This window comes from Myxine glutinosa, chromosome 6 (genome assembly GCF_964187855.1).
Source record: "Myxine glutinosa chromosome 6, kmMyxGlut1.1, whole genome shotgun sequence".
NCBI lineage: Eukaryota > Metazoa > Chordata > Myxini > Myxiniformes > Myxinidae > Myxine > Myxine glutinosa.
The window spans coordinates 140,935,914-140,960,643 of record NC_136266.1 but is presented as its reverse complement, the minus strand read 5'-3'; the positions used below and the strand labels follow the sequence as shown (position 1 = coordinate 140,960,643).

Sequence of the window (24,730 nt, the reverse complement as noted above, 5' to 3'; positions counted from 1 at the left end):
TATTTTCTTGTTGGGGAATTTAACACGGATGTTGGGCATTGCACATGAATCCTATTCTGGACAAAGTTATTAGGAGACATCGGTGTACATCTCCATGCATTTACAAGGATGTTAGTAGACGATGGACAAAATTAACGTGGAATTTGAACTCGGGATCCCAGCATGACGCATTCAAATGGAAATAACAAATAGGCCCATCAAAGTTTCCAGCATCACGATAAATTGGTTCAGATTGGAACATTAAACAGACCAAGCCATATTCCACCCTGCAGGGATATCCTTATGTCCCTACCAGATTATACATGTGTCCTCCTTTCTCCTAGTGCTAAACATACACCACATAGTAAGGAACTAAGTAAATCTGTCGTGTCATTGGCGATTGTTTGTCATTTTCACTCTCTGTTTTGACAATGAGTTTTAAAGATAAGTGTTTCTTCAGAATCTTGATCAATGAAGGAGAAACATACCACTGATGCACATGTGAGAATTGGTTAACCTGTCGGACCCTGGAGCACGCATGGAGCTAACGGATAGAGGCAAATGGAGAGCAGTGTTGAATGGAAAGGTGAAGAGATACAGGATTTATTTTGTCATTTTTGCATGCGTCTTACTGAAGTTAATTAATGGAAGTAGTATGGACTTGCAGCATCATTCATCTCATCCAAATTCATCTTATTGCACATTTGTCTTAATGAGAGTCTACTGTATTACATAGGTGAGAAATGAAATGTGCAAAAGCTCTCTTTAAATAATGAAGCTTTATCTTTCTCTGGTTCCAGTTACCGTCTGTCCAAGGCCTCAGAGCTGGACCACCATTGGGTGTCAAAGACATGGCTGAGGGACTTGGGCCTGCCACAGTATGCACACGCTTTTCAAAGTCATCTTGTAGATGGCCGGATGTTGGCTTCCTTGATGCGCAAGGACCTTGAGAAAGGTCTTGGCATTGTATCAAAGTTTCACCAAAGCAGCATGTTGCATGGAATTGAGCTCTTACGGAGCGTTTGCTTCAACCGGGAAGTGAGTTCAGCGCATTGGTAGTTTCTTTTGTACAGCTGCATTATCATATTGTTGTTGCTCTTTAAAAGAATATGGTCAACAACTGTGCAACCTACGTTGAGGATTAAGTCATCACAAACTTTTAATTCCATATTTCTTTTTAAAAGTGGGCAGAGATTGCAAAATTCTGAAAACCACAACAGCACAACCAACTGGAGTTTTTAAACTGAGAACAAAACTTCACAAGTTCCATCTTTTGATGGATATAAAACAGGACACATTTGCCAAGCTTTAATTTAGATCATGTGATAGAAATGGTGGGGCGAGGGACAGGAGAGGTGTTTTGCTCATCTATTTTTTATCTTCACGATTTGTTGGTATTGCTTTGGTAAACCCATTGAATACTTGAGCTTTAGTTCCTTTATTTTGGTATTTCAGGCTTAGCCTTCTGTTCTTGCATTTCAATCAACTTTTTTACCTCCCTCCAAATTGATTGCACAGCCACGTTCAGCTACCTGGGGCCTGATCATCGACCGTCATGTGCCTGAACCTGGCCATGTGGTCATCCCCGGTCTCCTGGAGCACAACAACAACAACATGCATTTTAAGGCCATTTTCCCTGTGAGAGCGGGGGTTAGCCTTGCGGTCCCCATGACAATGTTCTCCATTTTGCCCTATTTTCTGCATCTCCCCTTGTTAACCCCCTTGCCCGCATTTCTTCTTCCACCATCTTTAGCCAAGTCTTTCTCGGCCTTCCCCGTCCTCTACTTCCTTCCACATTCATTTCCATCACTCTTCTGAACCAGTCACTTTCATCCTTCCTCAACACATGACCAAACCATCTCAACCTGTTCCTCTTCACAGCATCCATCACAGGCTCTATTCCCATCATCTTTCGCAATTCATCATTTGTCTTCCTCTCTCTCAACGATACTCCACACATCCACCGAACCATTCGCATTTCCACCCTTTCCAGCCTCCGTTGCTGCTCTACGTTCATTACCCATGTCTCGCTCCCATAAATCATAACACTTCTCACACATGTAGCATACGCCTTTCCCTTCAGCTTCAACGACACTCCCCTCCTCATCAGCACGCCACTCAGCATGCCACCAGCATGCCACCCCCTGTCTGCTTCCCCAGCATGCCACCCCCTGTCTGCTTCCCCAGCATGCGACCCCCTGTCTGCTTCCCCAGCATGCGACCCCCTGTCTGCTTCCCCAGCATGCCACCCCCTGTCTGCTTCCCCAGCATGCCACCCCCTGTCTGCTTCCCCAGCATGCCACCCCCTGTCTGCTTCCCCAGCATGCCACCCCCTGTCTGCTTCCCCAGCATGCCACCCCCTGTCTGCTTCCCCAGCATGCCACCCCTGTCTGCTTCCCCAGCATGCCACCCCCTGTGTGCCTCCCCAGCATCCCACCCCCTGTGTGCCTCCCCAGCATCCCACCCCCTGTGTGCCTCCCCAGCATCCCACCCCCTGTGTGCCTCCCCAGCATCCCACCCCCTGTCTGCCTCCCCAGCATCCCACCCCCTGTCTACCTCCCCAGCATCCCACCCCTGTCTGCCTCCCCAGCATCCCACCCCTGTCTGCCTCCCCAGCATCACACCCCTGTCTGCCTCCCCAGCATGCCACCCCCTGTCTGCTTCCCCAGCATGCCACCCCTTGTGTACCTCCCCAGCATCCCACCCCCTGTGTGCCTCCCCAGCATCCCACCCCCTGTGTGCCTCCCCAGCATCCCACCCCCTGTGGTCCTCTCCAGCATCCCACCCCCTGTGTGCCTCCCCAGCATCCCACCCCTGTGTGCCTCCCCAGCATCCCACCCCTGTTTGCCTCCCCAGCATCCCACCCCCTGTCTGCCTCCCCAGCATCCCACCCCTGTCTGCCTCCCCAGCATCCCACCCCTGTCTGCCTCCCCAGCATCCCACCCCCTGTCTGCCTCCCCAGCATCCCACCCCCTGTCTGCCTCCCCAGCATCCCACCCCCTGTCTGCCTCCCCAGCATCCCACCCCCTGTCTGCCTCCCCAGCATCCAAGTTCTGTCTGCCTCCCCAGCATCCCACCCCCTGTCTGCCTCCCCAGCATCCCACCCCCTGTCTGCCTCCCCAGCATCCCACCCCCTGTGTCCCTCCCCAGCATCCCACCCCCTGTCTGCCTCCCCAGCATCCAAGTTCTGTCTGCCTCCCCAGCATCCCACCCCCTGTCTGCCTCCCCAGCATCCCACCCCCTGTCTGCCTCCCCAGCATCCCACCCCCTGTGTCCCTCCCCAGCATCCCAACCCTGTGTGCCTCCCCCAGCATCCCACCCCCTGTCTGCCTCCCCAGCATCCCAACCTTGTGTGCCTCCCCAGCATCCCAACCCTGTGTGCCTCCCCAGCATCCCACCCCCTGTGTCCCTCCCCAGCATCCCACCCCCTGTGTCCCTCCCCAGCATCCCACCCCCTGTGTCCCTCCCCAGCATCCCACCCCCTGTGTCCCTCCCCAGCATCCCACCCCCTGTTTGCCTCCCCAGCATCCCACCCCCTGTCTGCCTCCCCAGCATCCCGATCCCCTGTGTCCCTCCCCAGCATCTCACCCCCTGTCTGCCTCCCCAGCATCCCCCTCTCCCTTTAAGTTCACTCCCCATCCCATTCCACATCGAACCTCTCTACACTTCTCCACCTCTTTCCCCCTTTCCAACTCCCTGCCAACAACACCTCCTCCCCAATCCCAATTTGACAGATGTTTAAATCCAAGCTGCCACTTGAAAACCTGACATTATCTGCATGACAGAATCCTTTTCTCCCACAGGATGTTTCCAATTGCTTCTTGTCTCACCCTGGGTGTTGTCTTTTCCAGTTTGACAGACATGAAGCTCATTCTGGTGGTAGTGTTGCCATTTATCAAGAACACTCTTATCCACTGTCTGTGGACTACCCTTCCTCCTCCTATCCCCCAGGAGTACCTTTCGCTGCACCTTACTCTCCGCAACCACCTCCTGATTGGCTTCTGCTGTACAATGTCTTCCTAACAGGGGTGACTCTATTTACATCTATCTATCTCTCTCTCTCTCTCTCTCCCCCTCTCCCCCTCTCCCCCTCTCCCCCTCCCCATCTCTCCCCCTATCCCCCTCTCCCCCTCTCCCCCTCTCTCCCCCTCCCTCCCCCTCTCCCCCTCTCCCCCTCTCTCCCCCTCTCCCCCTCTCCCCCCCCCATCTCCCCATCTCCCCCTCTCTCCCTCTCTCCCTCTCTCCCTCTATCCCTCCCTCCCCCTCTCTCCCTCTCCCTCTCCCTCTATCTCCCTCTCTCTCTCTCTCTCCCAACATGGACCATCTTGTAACCACCCATCCCCTCTCTCTACCTCTCTCCCTCTCTCCCTCTCTCCCTCTCTCCTCCTCTCTCCCTCTCCCCCTCTCCACCCCCCCCCCCCCACCCCCCATCTCCCCCTCTCTCCCTCTCTCTCCCTCTCTCCCTCTCTCTCCCTCTCTCCCTCTCTCCCCCTCTCTCCCTCTCTCCCTCTCTCTCCCTCTCTCTCTCTCTCTCTCTCCCCCCCAACATGGACCATCTTGTAACCACCCATCCCCTCTCTCCCCCTTTCCCCCTCTCCCCTTCCCCCCTCCCCATCTCTCCCCCTCTCTCCCTCTCCCTCTCCCTCTCTCTTCCTCTCTCTCCCTCTCCCTCTCTCTCCCTCTCTCTCCCTCTCCCTCTCTCTCCCTCTCTCTCCCTCTCCCTCTCTCTCCCTCTCTCTCCCTCTCTCTCTCTCTCTCTCTCTCTCTCCCAACATGGACCATCTTGTAACCATCCATCCCCTCTCTCTACCTCATAAACGGGTGATTTCTACTGTCAACATGCCAAATGGCTGGTTGCGGTTGTTGTTGATGATGGGACTGGGACTGGGACAAAGCCCTCGGAACCCCCATTCTTTGATAGGGGGAAAACCACGGGGGCAACCCTGCTGGATCAGATTGTGATGGTGTATGTCGAGGTGGTAATGAGGTGTCGTCCACCACACCAGCGGTTTCCTCCGGTTAACCTGAGGTGATCCCTTTGGGTGGGTGCCTGGAATGTCCTCACTCGAAGAGAGGATGATCACCTATCTCTGCTGTTACCTGAGCTCCAGTATCTGAACATCAGTGTTGCAGCACTTTCTGAGGTTCGGAGACCGTTCAGGGAGCTGAGGTGTAAAACTGTACGTTTGCTGAGGGCGACAAGGCGGCCTTTGTGCGAGTAATCTGTGAAAAGGTAGAGCATCACCTGTAGTCAAGTGATTCTCTGCCTGCTTAGAGAGAAATCGGTGCATTGCGTTCCTTCCATCCAGTCCCTCGGTGTACTGCAGTTAGAGTGGAGTGCAGTGAGCTCTTGACGGAGGAGTCTGAAGTTGAAGGCCTGATGGGCTGGTTACTTTGAGAAGCTTTAGCAGACTGACCCAGCAGATGTTGAGCTGGATATCAGGGGTATTACTACCTCTATTGCTGACCCTCCATTATACTGTGAACTGCCTTTGTTTGTGGAAACACAGGATGTGGTGAATCAGGTGAAAGGGGAAAAAAGTTCCTGGGATTTTTGGCATCCATGCTGAAGTTCTCAAGGCTGGTGAAAATGCTGTACTCGTGTTGATGCATGCAGTTCTGTGCTCTGTTTGGAGCACACGCATCATCCAAATTGCCTGTAGGAGAGGCCTTGTTGTCTCTTTCTGGAAAGGGAATGGTGATTGCCAGGACTGCATCAGCTACTGAGAGGTGATGCTGCTCTCCGTGCCGGGCAATGTCTTTGCTCGAATAATTATTGATAGGATTCGCCATCATCTTCTTTAGCAGCACCACCAAGAGTAGTCTGGCTTTACACCAGAGGTCAATGATTGACTGTATCCTTGCTCTTCAGATCCTCACTGAATGCAGGTGAGAGTTTTGGCAAAGGCTGCTTGCAGCCTATGTTTATCTCCCTAAAGCTTTTGACTCAGTGAATCGGGATGCACTGTGGAGGATCCTCGGTCTTCGTGGGGTACCACCAAAGCTGATCGATCTGATGTCTCTGAACTATACCCTGTGAGGTGTGGTGGTTCCATCTCTGACTTTTTTACACTTGTTACTTGAGTTTGTCAGGAGTGTGTGCTGGCCCCCGTACTTTTCATTGCTTGTCTGGAGTGGATTCTCAGGAGGATGTCAGAGAGATGTAGCTGTGGTGCATCTTGGGTTTTTTTGTTTTTTTTGTATACAAGATTGAGGCTCGTGTAAGAGCTAACATCACAAAAAAACAAACGGACACATAAAAAACATATAATAAGGAGAGCGGGAGACAATATGGGGAGAGAGAGGGAAGCACACAAGTACAACAGTAGAGAACAGGGACATCGGGAGATCTGTGTGAGGGAGAAGGCTTGGGGGGAGGAAGCATGGGAAGAGGGGTGGGGGGGGGGGGGGTGGGAGAGATATAAAACACATTGACACTGCTGGGACTTCAAGGAAAGAAGTCGGAATTTTAAAAAAGTAGATCTGGGGTGAAATTAATGGGGGTAGAAAATATCAAGGTTTTGGATGGGGGAGGATAAGAGATGGTTGTGAACAGCTGTTTTAAAGACCTGGAGGGAGGAGTGGGATTGAAGAGAGTGTGGGAGTTTGTTCCAGAGGTGGGAGAAAAGAGGAATGAAAGAGTGAAGGTGAGCAGAGAGTCTTGATTTTGGCAGTTTCACCAGAAGAGGGTTGCTGGCAGATCTTGTGCGACCTGTAGGAATATTTGGGGGACAGAGCACAGACAGAGCTGGGGGAGCAAGGCCAGAGAGGAGTCGTTAGAAGACAAAGTGCACCAACCCTCCTTCGTTGAGTGAGTAAAAGGCCCTCAGAGTTAGCTTCATCGCGGGAGATCTGTGATTATTTTGCAGATGATGCAGTCATCTTTGTGGAGTCTTTGGGCATCTTTATGGGGGCCCTCAAGGTGCTGAATGAGGAGTCTGAGCCATTGGGATTATGGTCTCCTGGGTCAAATCTAAGATCCAGGCCGGTTCTCCTGCGAGTCTCTTTGCCGTCCCGGCGAAGCACAACGCGGACCCAGTCCACCACCCACGCCGATTCTCTTCCTTACGATGCCGACTGCCCCGAACCGCTCTTGCTCAGTCTTTTGCCACGAGTGCACACGAGCCAACAATGCGACCGCCAGAGAGAGCTAAAAATGCTGCAACCGCCCGATTCGCTCGCCAGTACCATAGAGAGCCTCTTCTTCTTCTCCTCCTCCTTTTACCATCCCGGGATCCATGCTCTGACATCAACCACCCGACAAATCGCCCGAGCCTCATTACCTCATCCCATCTCCTTAACTACTCACGAAGCTCGGGGCGTGGTTTCTCCGGTATGAATCACCAGGGGCGGAGTCTAATCACCGTTCGGGAATGTTCGGCTGGGCGGGGCTTATTTTCCGATTAGCAAATGTTCGGGTCCTTGTCGGCATGACTGTTGTGGGTGAATGGAGCTTTTTATGGCCGTTCTTGTCGCTCGTCATTGTTGTCATGGTGGCCCTTTTTGATTAAATAAAACATAAGGGCAAATCAGAGGGGCAATTCCACACTGGGGATTATCCTTAAGCCCTACCTAATTAGCATAGCTCCACCTCATTCATTCATTCATTCACCCCTCGTATGGAGACACATATACGATCTTATTCTATACAGATTCCCTACTTATTACATGGAGATTGTTATTCTTCGCGTCACACAGTCCATGCTAAACTAAACATTCCGAACGTTCCTAAGGTATTTCACCTTTACCCCCACAAACGTAACAATATTAACAACCACCCATCAAACACCTATAAATAGAGGCAAAAATGTTAAAATTCACAAAGACCGCTTTGGAGAGGTGCGCAGTTTCTTGCAACTGCAAATACCAACCAGAGTCACCCATGCCACTCCATGTCTAACCACACATGGACCACTAGACACATTAAGGCTACACCACAAAGACACTACAACGACATCCATCAAGACATCCCCCCACCGATCAACGACAATGACCACAACAAAAAACATCCTTAACCACATCACCAGAAACACAATCAATAGACTGGGCCCAAACAGTATCCTAGCCACTGAACCCATACACATCGATTTTCAAGGGTTTTTTTTCTTCTCTTTGATCCAATATGGTTGCCAGACCACGTGACTGACGACATTATCAATTTGCATTCTCTAATATAATTGTTGCGTAGATCACACTCAATTAATTTCAAACTTATCAGACTAAGCATTGTCCCTGTCGAATTATGATGTCATAATTCAGGCATGAATGAGGTCATCGTTAACAGCACTTATTCCCCATGTGGAGTTCTTTACAATGAGCCACATTTCATTTTTTCCATGGAGCGGTTTCATAGATATAGAGATGCAAAGGTTTTCCAAGATGGAATGAATGGCTTCATGTCTCAGTACCACGTAACCTATGACGTCATAATTATCAACACAGATTGTACAGGAGGAGACGCAACTGTGGTGAAAATCTCGTGTCAATCAGACCAACAGTTGCAGAGGGGGAAAAAAAAATCATATTGATCAGATCGAGCATTGTACTTGTCAAATTATGACGTTATAATGAAGGCAACGATTACATCATTAACATCTTATTCCCCATGTGGAGTACTTTTTAAACAAACACGCCATGTTAAAATTTTTCGAGAGAGAGACAGAGACAGAGACAGACACAGACACAGACACAGAGACAGACACAGAGACAGAGACAGACACAGACACAGACACAGACACAGAGACAGAGACAGACACAGAGACAGACACAGAGACAGACACAGAGACAGAGACAGACACAGAGACAGACACAGAGACAGACACAGAGACAGACACAGAGACAGACACAGAGACAGACACAGAGACAGACACAGAGACAGACACAGAGACAGACACAGAGACAGACACAGAGACAGACACAGAGGCAGACACAGAGGCAGACACAGAGGCAGACACAGAGACAGACACAGAGACAGACACAGAGACAGACACAGAGACAGACACAGAGACAGACACAGAGACAGACACAGAGACAGACACAGAGACAGACACAGAGACAGACACAGAGACAGACACAGAGACAGACACAGAGACAGACACAGAGACAGACACAGAGACAGACACAGAGACAGACACAGAGACAGACACAGAGACAGACACAGAGACAGACACAGAGACAGACACAGAGACAGACACAGAGACAGACACAGAGACAGACACAGAGACAGACACAGAGGCAGACACAGAGGCAGACACAGAGGCAGACACAGAGACAGACACAGAGACAGACACAGAGACAGACACAGAGACAGACACAGAGACAGACACAGAGACAGACACAGAGACAGACACAGAGACAGACACAGAGACAGACACAGAGACAGACACAGAGACAGACACAGAGACAGACACAGAGACAGACACAGAGACAGACACAGAGACAGACACAGAGACAGACACAGAGACAGACACAGAGACAGACACAGAGACAGACACAGAGACAGACACAGAGACAGACACAGAGACAGACACAGAGACAGACACAGAGACAGACACAGAGACAGACACAGACACAGACACAGACACAGACACAGACACAGAGACAGACACAGAGACAGAGACAGACACAGAGACAGACACAGACACAGAGACAGAGACAGACACAGAGACAGACAGACAGAGACAGTTTTTTGGTTTTTCCAAGATTGCACCTGTACCACGTTTCCGATGACGTCATAATTATCATTCATAAATTCTACAGGAGGAGGTGCTCCTGTGGTGAAAATTTCATGTCCATAGGACTAACAGTTGCAGAGAAAAACAATTCATACTGATCGGATCAAGAGTTGTACTTGTCGAATTATGACATAACAAAGGCCTCATAATTATGACTCATGTGAAAGTGCACCTCATCATAAACAAATCTTATTCTCCATGGGGTGTGCTTGACAATGATCCATGTTTGTATTTTTCCATTAAGCGGTTTTGGAGATGTATAAGGGCAACTTTTTTCCAAGATGGCCTCCGTACCAAGTGACCTATGACGTCATGATTATGACTAAACAATTCTACAGATGGAGGTGCTCCTATTGTGAAAATTTCATGCCAGTTGAACCAACAGTTGCCTATAAAATGAATAAAATATTTAAAAAATGCAGACATTCACTTACGGTCGCAAATGATCGCTTAAGATCTACGAGAGCGCAGGGAAGTTACTCCCCAGGTTTGCTTGTGCCCACCTTTCACACCTCCACTGTGGACACCACCTACAGTTTTTACGGTACACACAGACTCAACGACACGACAGGCTGATGTTGGCATGCTGAAACAGGCATGACAGACCGATGTTGGCATGCTGAAACTGGCATGGCAGACCGATGTTGGCATACTGAAACTGGCATGGCAGTCCGATGTTGGCTAGCTGAAACTGGCATGGCAAACCGATGTTGGCATGCTGAAACTGGCATGGCAGACCGATGTTGGCATGCTGAAACTGGCATGGCAGACCAGTGTTGGCATGCTCAAACTGGCATGGCTGACCTATGTTGGCATGCTGAAACTGGCATGGCAGACCGGTGTTGGCATGCTCAAAGTGGCATGGCTGACCTGTGTTGGCATGCTGAAACAGGCATGGAAGGCTGATATCATACCAAAACGGTCATGGCAGACCGATGTTGGCATGCTGAAACTGGCATGGCAGACCGATGTTGCATGCTGAAACTGGCATGGCAGACCGATGTTGGCATGCTGAAACTGGCATGGCAGACCGATGTTGGCATTCGGAAACTGGCATGGCAGACCGATGTTGGCATGCTGAAACTGGCATGGCAGACTGATGTTGGCATGCTGAAACTGGAATGGCAGGGTGATGTTGATGTGCTGAAATGAGCATCTCTCTGGCAGCATTTGAGTGAACCATGGAAGTCATTAAGGCCATTGTTTTTTCCTATCCATTACCTACCAGTCGTTAATATGGTCAAGGAGTAGCAGTTATGAAGGGAGCTTACCATCGTTACCTCCGCCACTGAAGGTTGGTGGAGGTTGTTTTTACCCCTGTCTGTCTGTCTTTGTCTGTGAACAGGATATCTGCGATTCGGCCGAAATTTGGAGGAGAGGTTGGGTGTGTGTGACGAGGACAAAATCATTCGATTTTGGAGAAGATGCCGATCCAGATCCAGATACTATAATTAAGTGCTTCTTCACCATTGCGAAATAGTGCTAAAAACGATGTGTAGCAGGATAACTCAAAAAGTTGTGGACAGATTCGGACGATACTTGATGGATGAGTTGGTTAGGTGACTCGAAAAAGCTGATTAGATTTTGGTTTGTGTCCGGATCCAGATCCGACCTGCCAGTGAGATACAGAAAACGTAAACTGTTCAGCCTGGCAGAGGTACGTGCTCTACCGAGTGCCATTGTAGTTTTAACTGCAAAGAGGCTGGGAATGTAACCTAATAGCTAGTATGCCATTCCCAGCATAGATTTGCATCTATGCTCCACAATAAACTCCCCTCCACCCCCTCATATGTGTGGATCAACTGTGGGATGTACTTTAATTTCCATTTACGCTCTGGAATTCGCAGGGTTTGAAATTCACACAGCTGATAAAGTTCTCTTTTCTTTATTTTTTTTTCTTCTCACTTGTACTTTTTTTTATTAAGGCTAATGATAAGAAAGCTATGTTGTTGGTTGCAAACCCCTCCTCTTTCTCCTCCTGCTCAGCCCCCCCCCCCCCCCCCTTCCTGTTCGCTGAGTTGTATGTTAAGGTTTCCCACAAAATATATCCTGCTCAGTCCCAGTTGAAAACCCAGTTTGTGGTTGAAAAATTGGACTTCTGAGCCTTGTTTGGAATAGTTGACCTCTGAGCCTTTGTCCTGAGTTAAAATCTTTCGTTGGTTGTGCTCCTTTGAGTTTGACCATTTTGTGATCTCTGCATTATTCCAGTGAAATCTCCTAATTGTGGTCATTTCTTGTGTAGTTATTTTATTTCCTATTTCTTTGGAGTATACGTTGCCAAAATTGTTTGCTTATACGATTCCACATTGGAATTTGAATCGCCCAAGTGGTTTACTTGCTGCTGATGCCATTCTCCTTGCAGTTGCTGAGTAAGCGGCGGCAGCTTTGCGAGACCCTTGATTTAGATACCTTTGTGTGGACTAATCACAGAGTCATTCGCTGGATGAAGAGCATCGATCTGCAGGTAATATAACTGGTGTATCAAACTAATATGCGATTTATATGACACGTCAGATCGCTGTTTTGGGGTTATCATTCGACAATGACCCAACCCAAGATAAATTGGCACTGAACTAAAGACTTCCAACTGATCGTCTCCTAGATTGAAGTCTCGGCCAAGACGTTTATCCCAGCGGACATGTGAAAGCATTTTGATTTTGGTCATACAAGCCCAAAATCCCTGGTGTTGGGCTAGCGGCTAGGGTGCCGGCTTAGGATCCTAGGATCCTGGGTTCGAATCCCGGTCGATCGCTGAATTAACGCCAGGGGGGTTGACTCAGCCTGTTCATCCTTCCGAGGTCAGCTAATTGAGTACCAGTTCACTGGTAATTCCCAGTTTGTCGTTAAAGGCGGCAAAAAGGGTTGGCGTCAGGAATGGCATCCGGCCGTAAAACATTGCTTCAAAAAGGGGACCAAAAAACAACAACAACCACGGTTCCCGAAAAAGGCCAACCCCCGCTTGCGGGGAAAAATGGCCTCTAAAGGTGGTTATTTAAGCATCAAATTTGCCACTCAGCTCGGGCATCTCCAAAAGAGGATTTTTGGCTGTAGGGCCATTGCACATTTTCCTTGAGGGAAATGGCCGCCATTTTTCAAAACGGCTGCAATTAAATTATTACTTTCACTTTAAGTTGGTAGGCTAACCCCCGCTCTTAGCAGGGAAAATGGCCTGAAAATGCCTGTTGTTGTGTGTGTGTTGTACTTTAAGTTGGTAGATTACTTGATTTAGTTCCATTTTTCACTTTATTAATACTTAAACAATTAAGACAGAAATTAAACAAATTAATACAGAACACTATTGAAATGTATGTGGACAAATAGACAATTTATGGGTGCAGATTGAGAGTGGAGGGACTAGAGGGAGGGAGAGGCAGGCCTTCGTGTCATGGACGGACTGCTCAAATAATTTGTGAGCTGGGAAGGCACGGGGGGTAAGCCCTCCAGGTCTTCAAGACAGCTGTTCATCACAGCTCAGATCATCCCCAATCCAAAATCATGATATTTTGTCCCCTCATTAACCCAACTCCACCCCAGGCCCTCCTCCTTCCAAATTTACATATTTTCCTCAAGATTTTCCTTCTGTATCAATCTTGTACACCCCCATGCAGCCTTTCCTGCTTCCCATTCCTCCCCACATCCATTGTTTATCCAATTCCCTGAACTATCTTGTCCTTCAACTCAGCTGTTGGTGCTCCCCCCCAACCTCTCCCCTCTCCCCTCTCACCTCTCCTTCTCCAGCAATTTTTGCTAATTTTTGGAACTCTTTCCTGTTAACAATTGATGAACCTACTAGATATTGCATTTCTAATGACTTAATCCTATTTCTCACATCTGTACAAGCACTCAAAGCCATATTGGGCCTCAATAGAGCAATTATTGATGAGACTACAGACACAAATTATGCACCATGAGCTTGATCACAACAAAACTAGTTGGTGGCCATCTTGGAAAATGGCTGCTACTGATGTTATTGGGGAAATCAGTGAGGGCCCTATAGCTGAAACGTTTCCTTTATGCATGCTCTACAGGCCTGCCAAATTTCCTGCTTGTATCATTAAAAATCCCCAACGTTTGTCACATATCTGTTGAGTTATTTCCGCTCGGAACCTTCCAAAATGGAGCAAACGACCAACACTTTCAGTTCAACTGTTAAATGAAAGCTGCTTTAAACCGGGTGATTAAAAAAAAAAATCGAAATATGGTGGATTATTTTGAGATGATGTTGAACCATCTCAAATAACAAATTTTACAAATTCAATTTAAAGTCTGTCGGAGTTGCCGAAGAAGATGAATTTGTGTTTAGGAAAGCTGCAAAGGATATTTTGTGATTTAATGCGTGCTATTCAGCCGAAACTTGGGGAAGGGGAGGGGCATGGGGTGGATGGCCATACACAAGGAAAAACGGAGTAATTCATAAACAGTTAAAAATGGCCCACAGACGAATAGAATAGTTCCGTGTTCTAGCAATTTAATCAACATGTGTAGAGGAGATTGTGGACGTGCATGAGGTAGTGATGAGCAGTACATTTGAGATACTCAAGTGAGGAGACCATTCCACAATCGGGAGAATAAGGGGAATGCATGCAGATAACTAGCCTGCACTTTGGGCTGGTGAACAGGTGAGGGTTTCTTGAAGACCATGTGTGACTTGGGTGGCTTGGGGAAGACACCAGCAGGAGAATGTCGTTTCTTGGGAATCTTCCTCCTTTCTTGTGATTCCATTCGCATGGTTTTGACCACCACAAGTTGCTGAACGGTGTATTTTATACAAGAAAACCACCGGCCTTGCTCCTCATGCCCTCTCGAATGATGTTCATGGTTTCAATAATTACGAAGAAGTGCGTTCAATGAACTACGACTCGTGTGGCCCGTGTGTACTGCCACAGAGGACGTGTCCATCTCATCCGTCCTTTTCGAAAGCATTCGCACCATTTGTACACATTTTTCTGCAACATACAGTTTATACCATACTGTGCAGTCTTTCTCCTAAGAATGTCCCACGGTTTGACACCTTCATTAAGCAATATATTGGTGATTCCTCGCTGCTCTGTAATGGTGCTCTCTTTTGGAGGGGCAGCTGTTTTTATAACGTGATTACAAGTGCCATCCATATGATGGGAAGTCTGCAATATCGTACCCAATATAACTGCATTACACATATGCACTATTAGTAACAGTGCAGTCATGTTGGGGTTTTCTTGCCGATAACCTCTCAAAACAGTTATTATCCCAACATGGTTTGAAAAAAATTTTGGGATATTTCAATCAGCTCCATTTGTCTGTCTGTGTCTGTCCGTCCATCGATCATGTTATCTCGTCCTAAACTATTGCGCAGAAATTCACCAAACTTAGTAGTTATGATCACCACATGGCAAGAAGGTGTAAGAGCCTTGTGTCGAGGTCAAACGATTGAATGAAATGAATGAATGAATGATCGTTTTGAGGCCATTTTTCCCCACTAAAGCGGGGGTTAGCCTTGCGGGCCCCATGACCTCATGGTTTCCTTTTTGAGGCATTTTTTATGGCCGGATGCCCTTCCTGACGCCAACCCTTAGTCACCTCTTACGACGAGCAGGGATACGGTGTACCTATTCTAAACCGGGGTACACACCGGGATCATTTATCCCAGCAAGCTGGTACTCAATTTGCCGACCTCGGAAGGATGACAGGCTGAGTCAACCCCCCCGGTGTTAATTCAGCGATCGACCGGGATTCGAACTCAGGATCCTAGGATCCCAAGCCGGCACCCTAACCACTAAGCCAACACCAGGCTATCAAACGGTTAATTACCAAAAAATGTAATTACGAGCACATTTTCGAATGAAACTTTGTACTTGCAATTAACATTGGGTGATGCTTGAGATATGTAACTATTTCTTGGATTTGACCCCTGGTCCATGCCCCAGGAGGTGGGGACTTAGGGGTGACAGGGGTCAAAACAGGAAATAAATTAATTCAAAAGTTGATGTTGGGTCAATCCTGGTGCAACTTGATACCATCTTTCAACTTTGCTTTCGGTGGGGAGTGTGGGCCTTTGCGATGGCCCGTCATTGACTTCACTGTAGTTTTTTTTTTTTTCAGGCCTCATTGTGTGTTTGGTCATAACCTGGTAAATCGCCATGCAGTAGATGCATTGACACTGATGTAGTCACTGAAAAATGTACCAACTATGAAGAGCACCTGCAACAAGCATACCTTTTGAATTTGGCAACATATGATTATTGCATTTCATCAAATTGTTGCTTACAGTGAAGCATAAGACTCAAATAACTTTGTAGACCTTTGTTTGATGTAATGAATGGAAAAGAGATGGGGGAAATAGAAAGCAATCACTCGTTGTGCTTACTGCTGGTGATCGCATCCAGCAATTTGCAGACAACCTCTTGAATAGCGGTGTGCATGGTGCGCTGCTCGTGCTGGAACCATCATTCAATGCAGACAGCCTCGCAACGACGCTGCGGCTACCACAGCAAAACAACTCTCTTCGCAAGCGCCTGACGTCAGAGTTGGCCTGCATTCTGATGCCTACTACGTAAGTCCATTTACATTTGGCTGCTTCTCCAGCCCAAAGTGGGGAGCTATACTCCATGGAGCTCCATGGAAAAGCTTGGCGTTGCTGAGTAATGCCTTGGCTCTATGGAGAATATGCAGACAGTGATGAGATATGTTTGTTGATTTGAATCCTACATCAAAGGGTTATGGCAGACAGTGATACCAAGGAATTCCAATGGCTGTCCAGAGAAATGGATTGGATCAATACCTAGGATCTGCACTATTAGGACCTTTTTCACTATATTAGGATCAGACCTAAAAAGATCTATCACTGCATTCCCCCATGTGATCTTATCTTTACCTCCACCACCGAAGGTGGTTGGAGGTTATGCTTTCACCCCTGTCTGTTTGTGAACAAGATATCTCAAAAAGTTGTGGATGGATTGGTACGAAATTTTGCAGAGAGTTTGGTATGTGACAAGGACGAAATGATTAGATTTTGGTGAAGATCCGGATTCGGATCCGACCAGTATAATTTTAAAGTGATTCTTCACCATTGGGAGATAGGGCCAAAAACAATATATAGCAGGGTATCTCAAAAAGGTGTGGACGGATTCAGACGAAAATTTGTGGACAGGTTTGGGTGTGTGACAAGGATAAATAGATTCGATTTTGGTGAAGATCTGAATGTGGATTCAGATACGATAATTATTTAATTTTGCAAGTGATTCTTCACCTGAGAGATGGGAAGAAAAGCAATATATAACATGATATTGAAAAACGTTATGGACGAGATACGACTAAACTTGGTGGACGAGCTGGTTCGGTGACGAGAACAAGCCGATTAGATTTCGGTTCAGTTCCAAATCCAGATTCGGCCTATCAGTGGGATAGAAACCATCAACCGTTCAGCCTGGCGGAGGTATGCGCTCTACCGAGTGCCATTCTGGTTAACCTTGCATTAAGCAATCCTGCACCACATCTCGGAAATCCTCACCTGCTCTGCCTCTTTTCCTGTTACTGCACAAAATCTATCCCTGACGAGTTAAAATCCCCCATAACTAATACTCTTCCTTTACCTCATGCCTTTCTGAACTCTTCTTGACCCTTTCTCCCCTGTTGTTCCCTCTCAGTAAAAGCCCTATAAAAGCACCCCATGATTTCCTATTATCTAACTATCTCCCATATCTATCCACACAAAATCCTCCACCTTAATTACTTCCCTATCTTTTATCTAGATTGCTATATCTCCGATTTTATCTTTCCTATCACACCTTATTGTATATTTTGTCACCTTCATGTCCTGTCCTGCAATAACTCTCCTCATTAAACCATGTCTCATTTACTGCAATTGCATCATATTCTTTGCTTTATGCTTTCTCAAGCTCCTCGGTCTTATTATTAAAATTGCTTGCGCTGGTATACAATTTTTTTTAAACTTTTTCCAGCCTGTAATTATTTTTTCTGCCTGTTCTTACTAATCATATTACAAGTTGCAGTTCCTCCCTTAAGCCTCTGCACACTCCTCCAGCCTAAAAACCCTGACGAAGTCCTTGAGGTCCCTGAGGAACATCGACAGATAGATGAATTGGTCAGATAAATAACTAAACAATATTTACAATGAAATTATGAAGGTAAGATTTAAACCATTCAAGTGCAGGTCCGGTAATACCAAACAAGAATGAAGACGATCAAGCAAACAAGCAGCTATCTCTCTTTAGGACCGGTCTCCCATATCTATTGCTCCTGAAGTTACAAAGCCTGCAAATTCTTCCACAAAAACCTGCTCTCGCTCATGCACAGATTCATCCTACCCTTCTTCCCGCCAAGGTATACTGAATCCTGGGGATGAGGTGGTTGTTTTGAAACATCTTGCATTTTCTTTCTGGAAGCCAAACTGAAAGAAGGCAATTTCAGATCATTCCACAAAGTGTGTCCATTCTCAGGAGAGCCAGAAAAGAACATCTGTCAATCCTCAAGAATCATCTTTCAAACTTGTCTCCTCCTCTAAAACCTGGTGGTTCCTTGCTATTTCTGTCTGTGGAGTATGCTCCTCCTCCATCTCTTCCCTCTCTTCAAATGGCAAGCCGATTCCGATTGTGAGAAGGCTGAAAGCCTCAATTCTGTGTTTTCTTCCAAATCTTGTGTTCCCAAACCTTCACTCCCAGTACCCATCCTTTTCAGGCACACCCATTTGCACCTGAGAAGGTGGAAAAGTGTCTGGCAACACTCGACGCTGATTATTTAACTGGACCGGATGGCATCAGTTCATGTGTGCTAAAAGTTAGCCTCCAAAGCCAGTTGCCAACTGGGCATCTCCATTGTGCAAAGTCCTTCCTTGTAACACATTAACTCTTCTCCATCTACAAGGCCTTTATCTGCAGGTAGATCGACTACTGCTCTCCCCTCTGGGCTGGCACGCCTGCCTCACATTTTGCTCAGCTTGACACCGTGGAAACCAAGGCTTTCAAGATCATTGCCACGCTGAAGCTGAGTCTAGGGGTCTATCAGCTTTGCCATTGCAGACAGGTTGGTGGTGTCTCTGTCTTGTAGCACCTTCTTCTGGTATTGCACCCCCTGCTCTTTCCATGCTTTGTTACCCCCAGGTTTCTGCAGGGCTCACACAGTTCACCATCAAGCCCCTTCTGGTGAAACTACCTAAATCCAGGATCACTGCTCATTTCGACTCGTTTGTTCCTCTTTTTTCTTGTCTGTGGAATCCACTTCCACATCCTCTTCAATCTCGTTCTTCCCTCCAGGTCTTCAAGACCGCTGTTCACTGCCATCTTAGATCATCCCCAATCCTAAACCATGATCCCTTCTACCCTTGTTAACGCCACCAAAATCCCTCTTCCTTCCAATTTTCCAGTTTTTTTTTTTTTTTTTTTTTTTCCTTGGAGTTTCCTTCTGTATCCATTTTGTCCACCCCATAAATGTGTGTTTTGCGTCCTATTTCGTCTGTTATGTCCTGATCCGTTCAGTGCACTAGCTCTTCCATAAGCCCAGGCTGTGTACAAAAAAAAAAAAGTTGTTTTTAATTATGCCTCAGCATGTGATTGTGTATATGGAAGCATTCTACTCACTGGTGAATTGTGCTTTTTCAGTTTTTCAAGAGAAAAGGTGAAAGAGAGAGAGGGAAGAGGAGGTTTGCTGAGGCGTGGATCAGACAGTCAGCCTTTCCTGCGGAATATCAACGGTCGGAACTCGGAACGCCGTAGCTTACGAGTAAGTTTACTCTCAGCTGGGCATCATTAAATGGTGAACGGTTGCGTCTAATTTGTTCATATTTAAAGCAATTCACTTGACTCCAACAGTCAATTACAAAAGGTAAGTTGAATTAAATTTGGTTCCAGGTGATTTTATTACTTGCAATATCGAAGATTTTTCAAGCATATTGGTCGGTTGAGTTGATTATTCTGTCTGTTTGTTTGTTTCTCTGTCAATCGCCTACAGGTCACAATTTTAAACCGATCTTCACGAAATGTCACCAGATGGGAGAGTTGGTCATAAGGAAGAAGCCTATTGATTTTGTGGTCAAAGGTCATCTTGAGGTCAAATTTCTAAAATTGCCATTTTTCACCCGATTGACTTGAAAATTAAATAGCAGTTGCATAGTACCTCATTGAATTGGGAAACCAACTATTTTTAATGTCAAAAGGTCAAAGATCTTCTCAAGGTCAGACTTCTAAAATCATAAATTTTAATCTGAAGAATCATCACTTTTCATCCTATTAACTTGAAAAAATTAAACAGCAATTACATAGTGCATCACTGAATTGGGAAACAAACTTTTTTGAGGTCAAAAGGTCAAATGTCAAAGGTCAACTCGAGGTCAAACTTCTAAAATTATCAATTTTCATCTGAAAAATCATGAATTTTAATCCGATTGACCCAAGCTTTGATTAAGATCGTCAATTTAAATCTTGATGAAATGAACAATTTGATGTATCCATGGCAACTTTGTATTTCGGGGAGGGATGGATTTTGCAAGTATCGTGTTCGGCATGACGTCTCTTGTTTGTTTATTTATTTATTTTATCATGTTCAAATGTTGTGGGATTGAGCGCCACATTGCTGCATATTTTACAAGTCGTTCCAAATTGAAGAACTTGTCTAACTATCTGTCTAATACATGTTAGGTACCATATTCTGTCTTTATCGATGTAGAATTTGTATTGCAAATAGCTCTGACTTTACACTTCATGTATTTTTTTGTTTGTTTTTTGTTTTTTACCAGGCCTCCTTGGGATTAACTCTTAGTCAAAAACTGGACCAAGAGACCGGAATATGATAGAGACTTAAAAACTGTGGAACTCTTTTCTTGGCTACTCAGCACCATGTCTCGGGAGTGTGTTGCCAGATCAACGTCAAGCTTCGGATGTGAACTAACTTTGACTTACAGACTGAATGAATGTATCATATTGTATTTTAGACAGCAGTACTATAGGAGGTGATTTTGGAAGGACAGGAATGCTTTAAGCTATTGTGATCGAAATGCAGAGGGTAGAGATACTTATTTATCTGCATAATTACATGCAGCACATCTCCAGTCGGCCATACAGTGCCCAGCTGGGTGAGAGTTTAAGTTCGGCAGTTTTGCTTCAGTTTGCACTAAGCCTCTCGTGGAGGAGCGTTTTTACTGCAGGCTTTTAAAATTGCATTATCGGCCTTTAAATTTCCGAATTGACATTTGATGCGGTTATACCATAGATTTTTTGAACTTTGAATCTGCATATTTTAAAAGTAAAAACACCAGCAGCAAAAACAAACAAACAAACCCTGCGATGCTGCGTTCATTTTTTTTCAAAATCCTTGTAGGTTTTTGAAAGTTTCCATTGACATTTCTTTCTGACATTCCTGAAACAAATGATTTAACAGGGTTTTCAAAGGAATATACCCACAAAAATAATCTTCCATGCATATTGTAATTATAGATGTGAATCTCCCGAGAACAGATGCCGATTTGTAGCTGCTTAGATTAAAAATGAAAACTTTCGGAGAAGCATTTTAAATAATTTAAAAGGCCTAATTTGATGAGCTCCGAAGCTAGCTGGAAGTTGTGTGCAGAACTGGAATTTTTACATAGGCCATGCCTTTTTCCTTTCTGGAACTCTGCAGTTGTTGCCAAACCATCTGCTGCTGTATAGTTTTCTGTACACTTCACAGAGATGGCTGTATTGTGTACTTTCATTGTAAATTGTGCAAAGTGAACGATTTATGCATTTGTAATGCCACCATATGCTTTGTCACGTCCACGGTTGTCCGCCCGGCCAAAATGTGTCCATCGCGCGATGCATTACTATAGCGCCTGCTATCGCTTTTCTAGTGCATGGAGAAAAAAACGGGAAAATGCAAGCGAACAAACTTATTTGAATGTCCAGCTGTGATCGCCATAATCGTTCATCGCATCCTGTGCTTCCGTAGGTCTCAGTTGCAGGTAATTATGTTGCAACGCTGGTGTTCAGCACTATTAGCAGCTGTTTTCATAAAGCAAGCCATTAAGGAAATGATGCAAGGTAACATTCCAACGTTCCTATTACCTGTCAGGACGGCTGTCTCGTGGACACACACTTTTACATTCTGGAGGAATTCTTGATTCTTCTGTCATTGATGGCACTTTGGTGGATTGTAGGTTAAGTACATGCAGTAAGCTTAATTACTTGTACAAGAGAAGCTTGTCTGGCCAAATGATGGCCTTGAGTAGTGCATTGTACAAAACCAGAGATTGTGCTTTTTTAACCTTTTGCTTGCGACAAATTGTTCATGATGTAGCGATAAGGAAGGAAGCCATGCTTGTAATAAAATCGGTGTCGAATTTTGAGCGGTCATCACAATGTTTTAGTAATTCCCCCGCTGCATGGTTTTGTCTTACTTTTTAACAGTGAAAGTGAAGGAGTACTGAAAACAATATTGGTAACTGCAGCCATTACGATCCCGAAGGAAAGGTAGCTACTACTTTAATTGAACAATAAATGATGTCTTCATAAATATACAGTACGTAGTTGGCTTTTGATCTACAAATACAAAATTTAGCAAAAGGAGCGTCATGGCAGAAAAGGTTGCAGTTTTCCTATTGGACTGTGAACAATCGAGTTAAAAAAGCATACCACATGTTCCAGCACTTAGAATTATTACTAAAATGTACAGCTGTAAAACTCACTTGACTGTAAATCCTCCCATACCCCCCTCTTTCCCTCAAAATATATTTAATTTTTACTTGTCGGTCATTTTGAATCTTCATTGCACGCATTAACTTTGTGTTATCCTCTCGTAGTTGATTTGAGTTGCGGAAGCAATTCTACATCTTTCTTCTCCAAATCGGTTTGCTATTTGACGATTTGCAAGAGTAAATATCACACATGTTAATAAAGCGAGTCCAAGGTAGTGTTGGGAACATGGAGCACATTGCACGACATGGTTTGTGCTTGACCAGATTCGATGCTGTTCATTTGTTGCTTTTTGAAGCTAATTGTTCGTGTAAGTGTCATGTGATTCTGGCGGTAACTCGGGGGTGACCAGTTCCCATCATAACACTGACTGCTTACCGTCTCGATAACGATGACGAGCATTCGGCCATTGGGCGACTTAACACTACTAACAAAGCTCTGGATGAATGGTGATCAAGTTGTACATCATCAGCACACGATGAAATTGATGTAAAGTTCTACGAGCGAAGCTACATTGTTTGTTTGTTTGTTTTTGTTTTTGAAGACGTTTGTATTTGGGGTGGACCCACATGTGCGTATTTGACATCCTGTCATGCTGCACATCTAATGTACTTGAAATGACTGTTGCTCTTTGGAGTGAAGTCTCCATTATCTCATTTCTGTGTGCTGATCTCAGCATATGATCTATAAATGCACAATTATAACAAATATAAGTCTTTATTAAAACTTTTAAAACACACAATGTTGTTGTTCCTTTTGTCACGGCGTGCGTGGTGTTTAATTCAATGCAAGGCCCGCAATGCCCACAATGTAGGCAAAATACATGACGGAGATTTGCTCCAGTATGATGCTTCAGGCCAACATTCATGATTTCCTTCTTGATTCAATTTTCTGCCATCCCTTTCTCCCTCTTCCTACAAATAGTCACTTTCAGCGATCTTTTATTTCATGAAATCCTGTTGCAGTCAAGTGGTCATTTTTTAACTAGATGGTATTCAGAGAATACTTACCCTGCGCAGTCACTTGGTGTAAGCCAACTCTTCTATTTTTGAACGTTTTTTTTTTCCTTTAATCCAAAATGGCTGCCAGACCATGTGAGATATGATGTAATAAATGTATATTCTCTAATATAATTGTTGCATAGATCATGCTCAAGAAACTTCAAACTGATCAGACTAAGCGTTGTACTTGTTGAATTATGACATCATAATTAAGGCACCAATGACGTCATCATTAACAACACCTATTTATTCCCCATGCAGAGTTCTTTACAAAGAGCCATGTTTCAATTTTTTCCATGGAGCGATTTCAGAGATATAGACGTGCAATATTCTTTGGTTATTTCCAAGATGGCACCTGCACCACGTGACCTATAACGTCATAATTATCATTAAAATAATCTACAGGAGGATGTGCTCCTATGGTGAAAATTTAGTATCCATCAGACCAACAGTTATAGAGAAAAAAAAATTCATACTGATCGGATCAAGCGTTGTACTTGTTGAATTATGACATCATAACAAAGGCACCAATGACATCATAACGTATCTTATTCCACATGGGGAGTAGTTCACAATGAGCCATGTTTCGTTGTTTTCCATTGAGCAGTTTCAGAGATATATAGGATTATAGGTGTAACGTTTTTCGAAGATGGTGTCCATAGCACGTGACCTATGACGTCATAATTATGAATAAAATATTCTTCAGACGGAGGTGCTCCTATGGTGAAAATTTCGTGTCATTCTGGACCAATGGTTGCCGAGAAAATTAATTTTAAAAAATGCAGACACGTATGCCACACGTACGGACGCAACCGAATGCTTACCCCTGATTTCGCTTCGCGAACGCAGGGTAATAACGCTTTTTTGATTATTAACCTTATATTCAACCGGAAACATTTTCAGACCTAATGCTATATTTATTGGTGTTCACTGCATATCGAAAGAAAGTGTTCTTTGTTGGAAAATGTAGATATTGATGGTCATATACTTCCAGCAATTATCACGTACCATCTATGCAGGCATTTTATCTCGTTAAAGCTCCTTTGTAAAAGCTCACGTGAGCTTTGGGAAGACCTGGTTTGTTTTGGTGCCATAGCGATGTTCAATATGGAAAAAAAATATCCTCAGTTGCATTCATCTGTAATTATATAATGTTGCAGCTGTCACTGACTCCCCAGTGCGCAAATGTTTTTTTGTCTTTAAATAGAAAAACATCAGGTATAGTAGAAATAGTAATTATAGCAAAATGCATAAACAATACGAGACAAAAATATAAATTTAATAAGCAGTTTGGCATTTTCCAAGTACAACTGTTTTTTGGTTTTTTTGGCTTTTGGTGCAGACGGTATTGCAATCC

The 24,730-nt window shown here is 45.2% G+C and overlaps 1 protein-coding gene across 3 annotated transcripts in view; it reads left to right on the top strand.

Moving 5' to 3' along the window:
• Positions 1–23,114, top strand: part of LOC137430376 (kazrin) — a 124,943-nt gene extending 101,829 nt beyond the window's left edge. For all 3 annotated transcript variants that reach the window (XM_078780589.1, XM_078780590.1, XM_078780588.1), the window contains exons 12-16: positions 780–1,017; positions 12,076–12,177; positions 16,079–16,245; positions 19,310–19,430; positions 20,443–23,114. In XM_078780589.1, the coding sequence (XP_078636715.1) occupies positions 780–1,017; positions 12,076–12,177; positions 16,079–16,245; positions 19,310–19,430; positions 20,443–20,496 (682 nt within the window). In that variant the 3' untranslated portion in view covers positions 20,497–23,114. The remainder of the gene's footprint in view (positions 1–779; positions 1,018–12,075; positions 12,178–16,078; positions 16,246–19,309; positions 19,431–20,442) is intronic.
• The last annotated feature ends 1,616 nt before the right edge of the window (positions 23,115–24,730 follow it).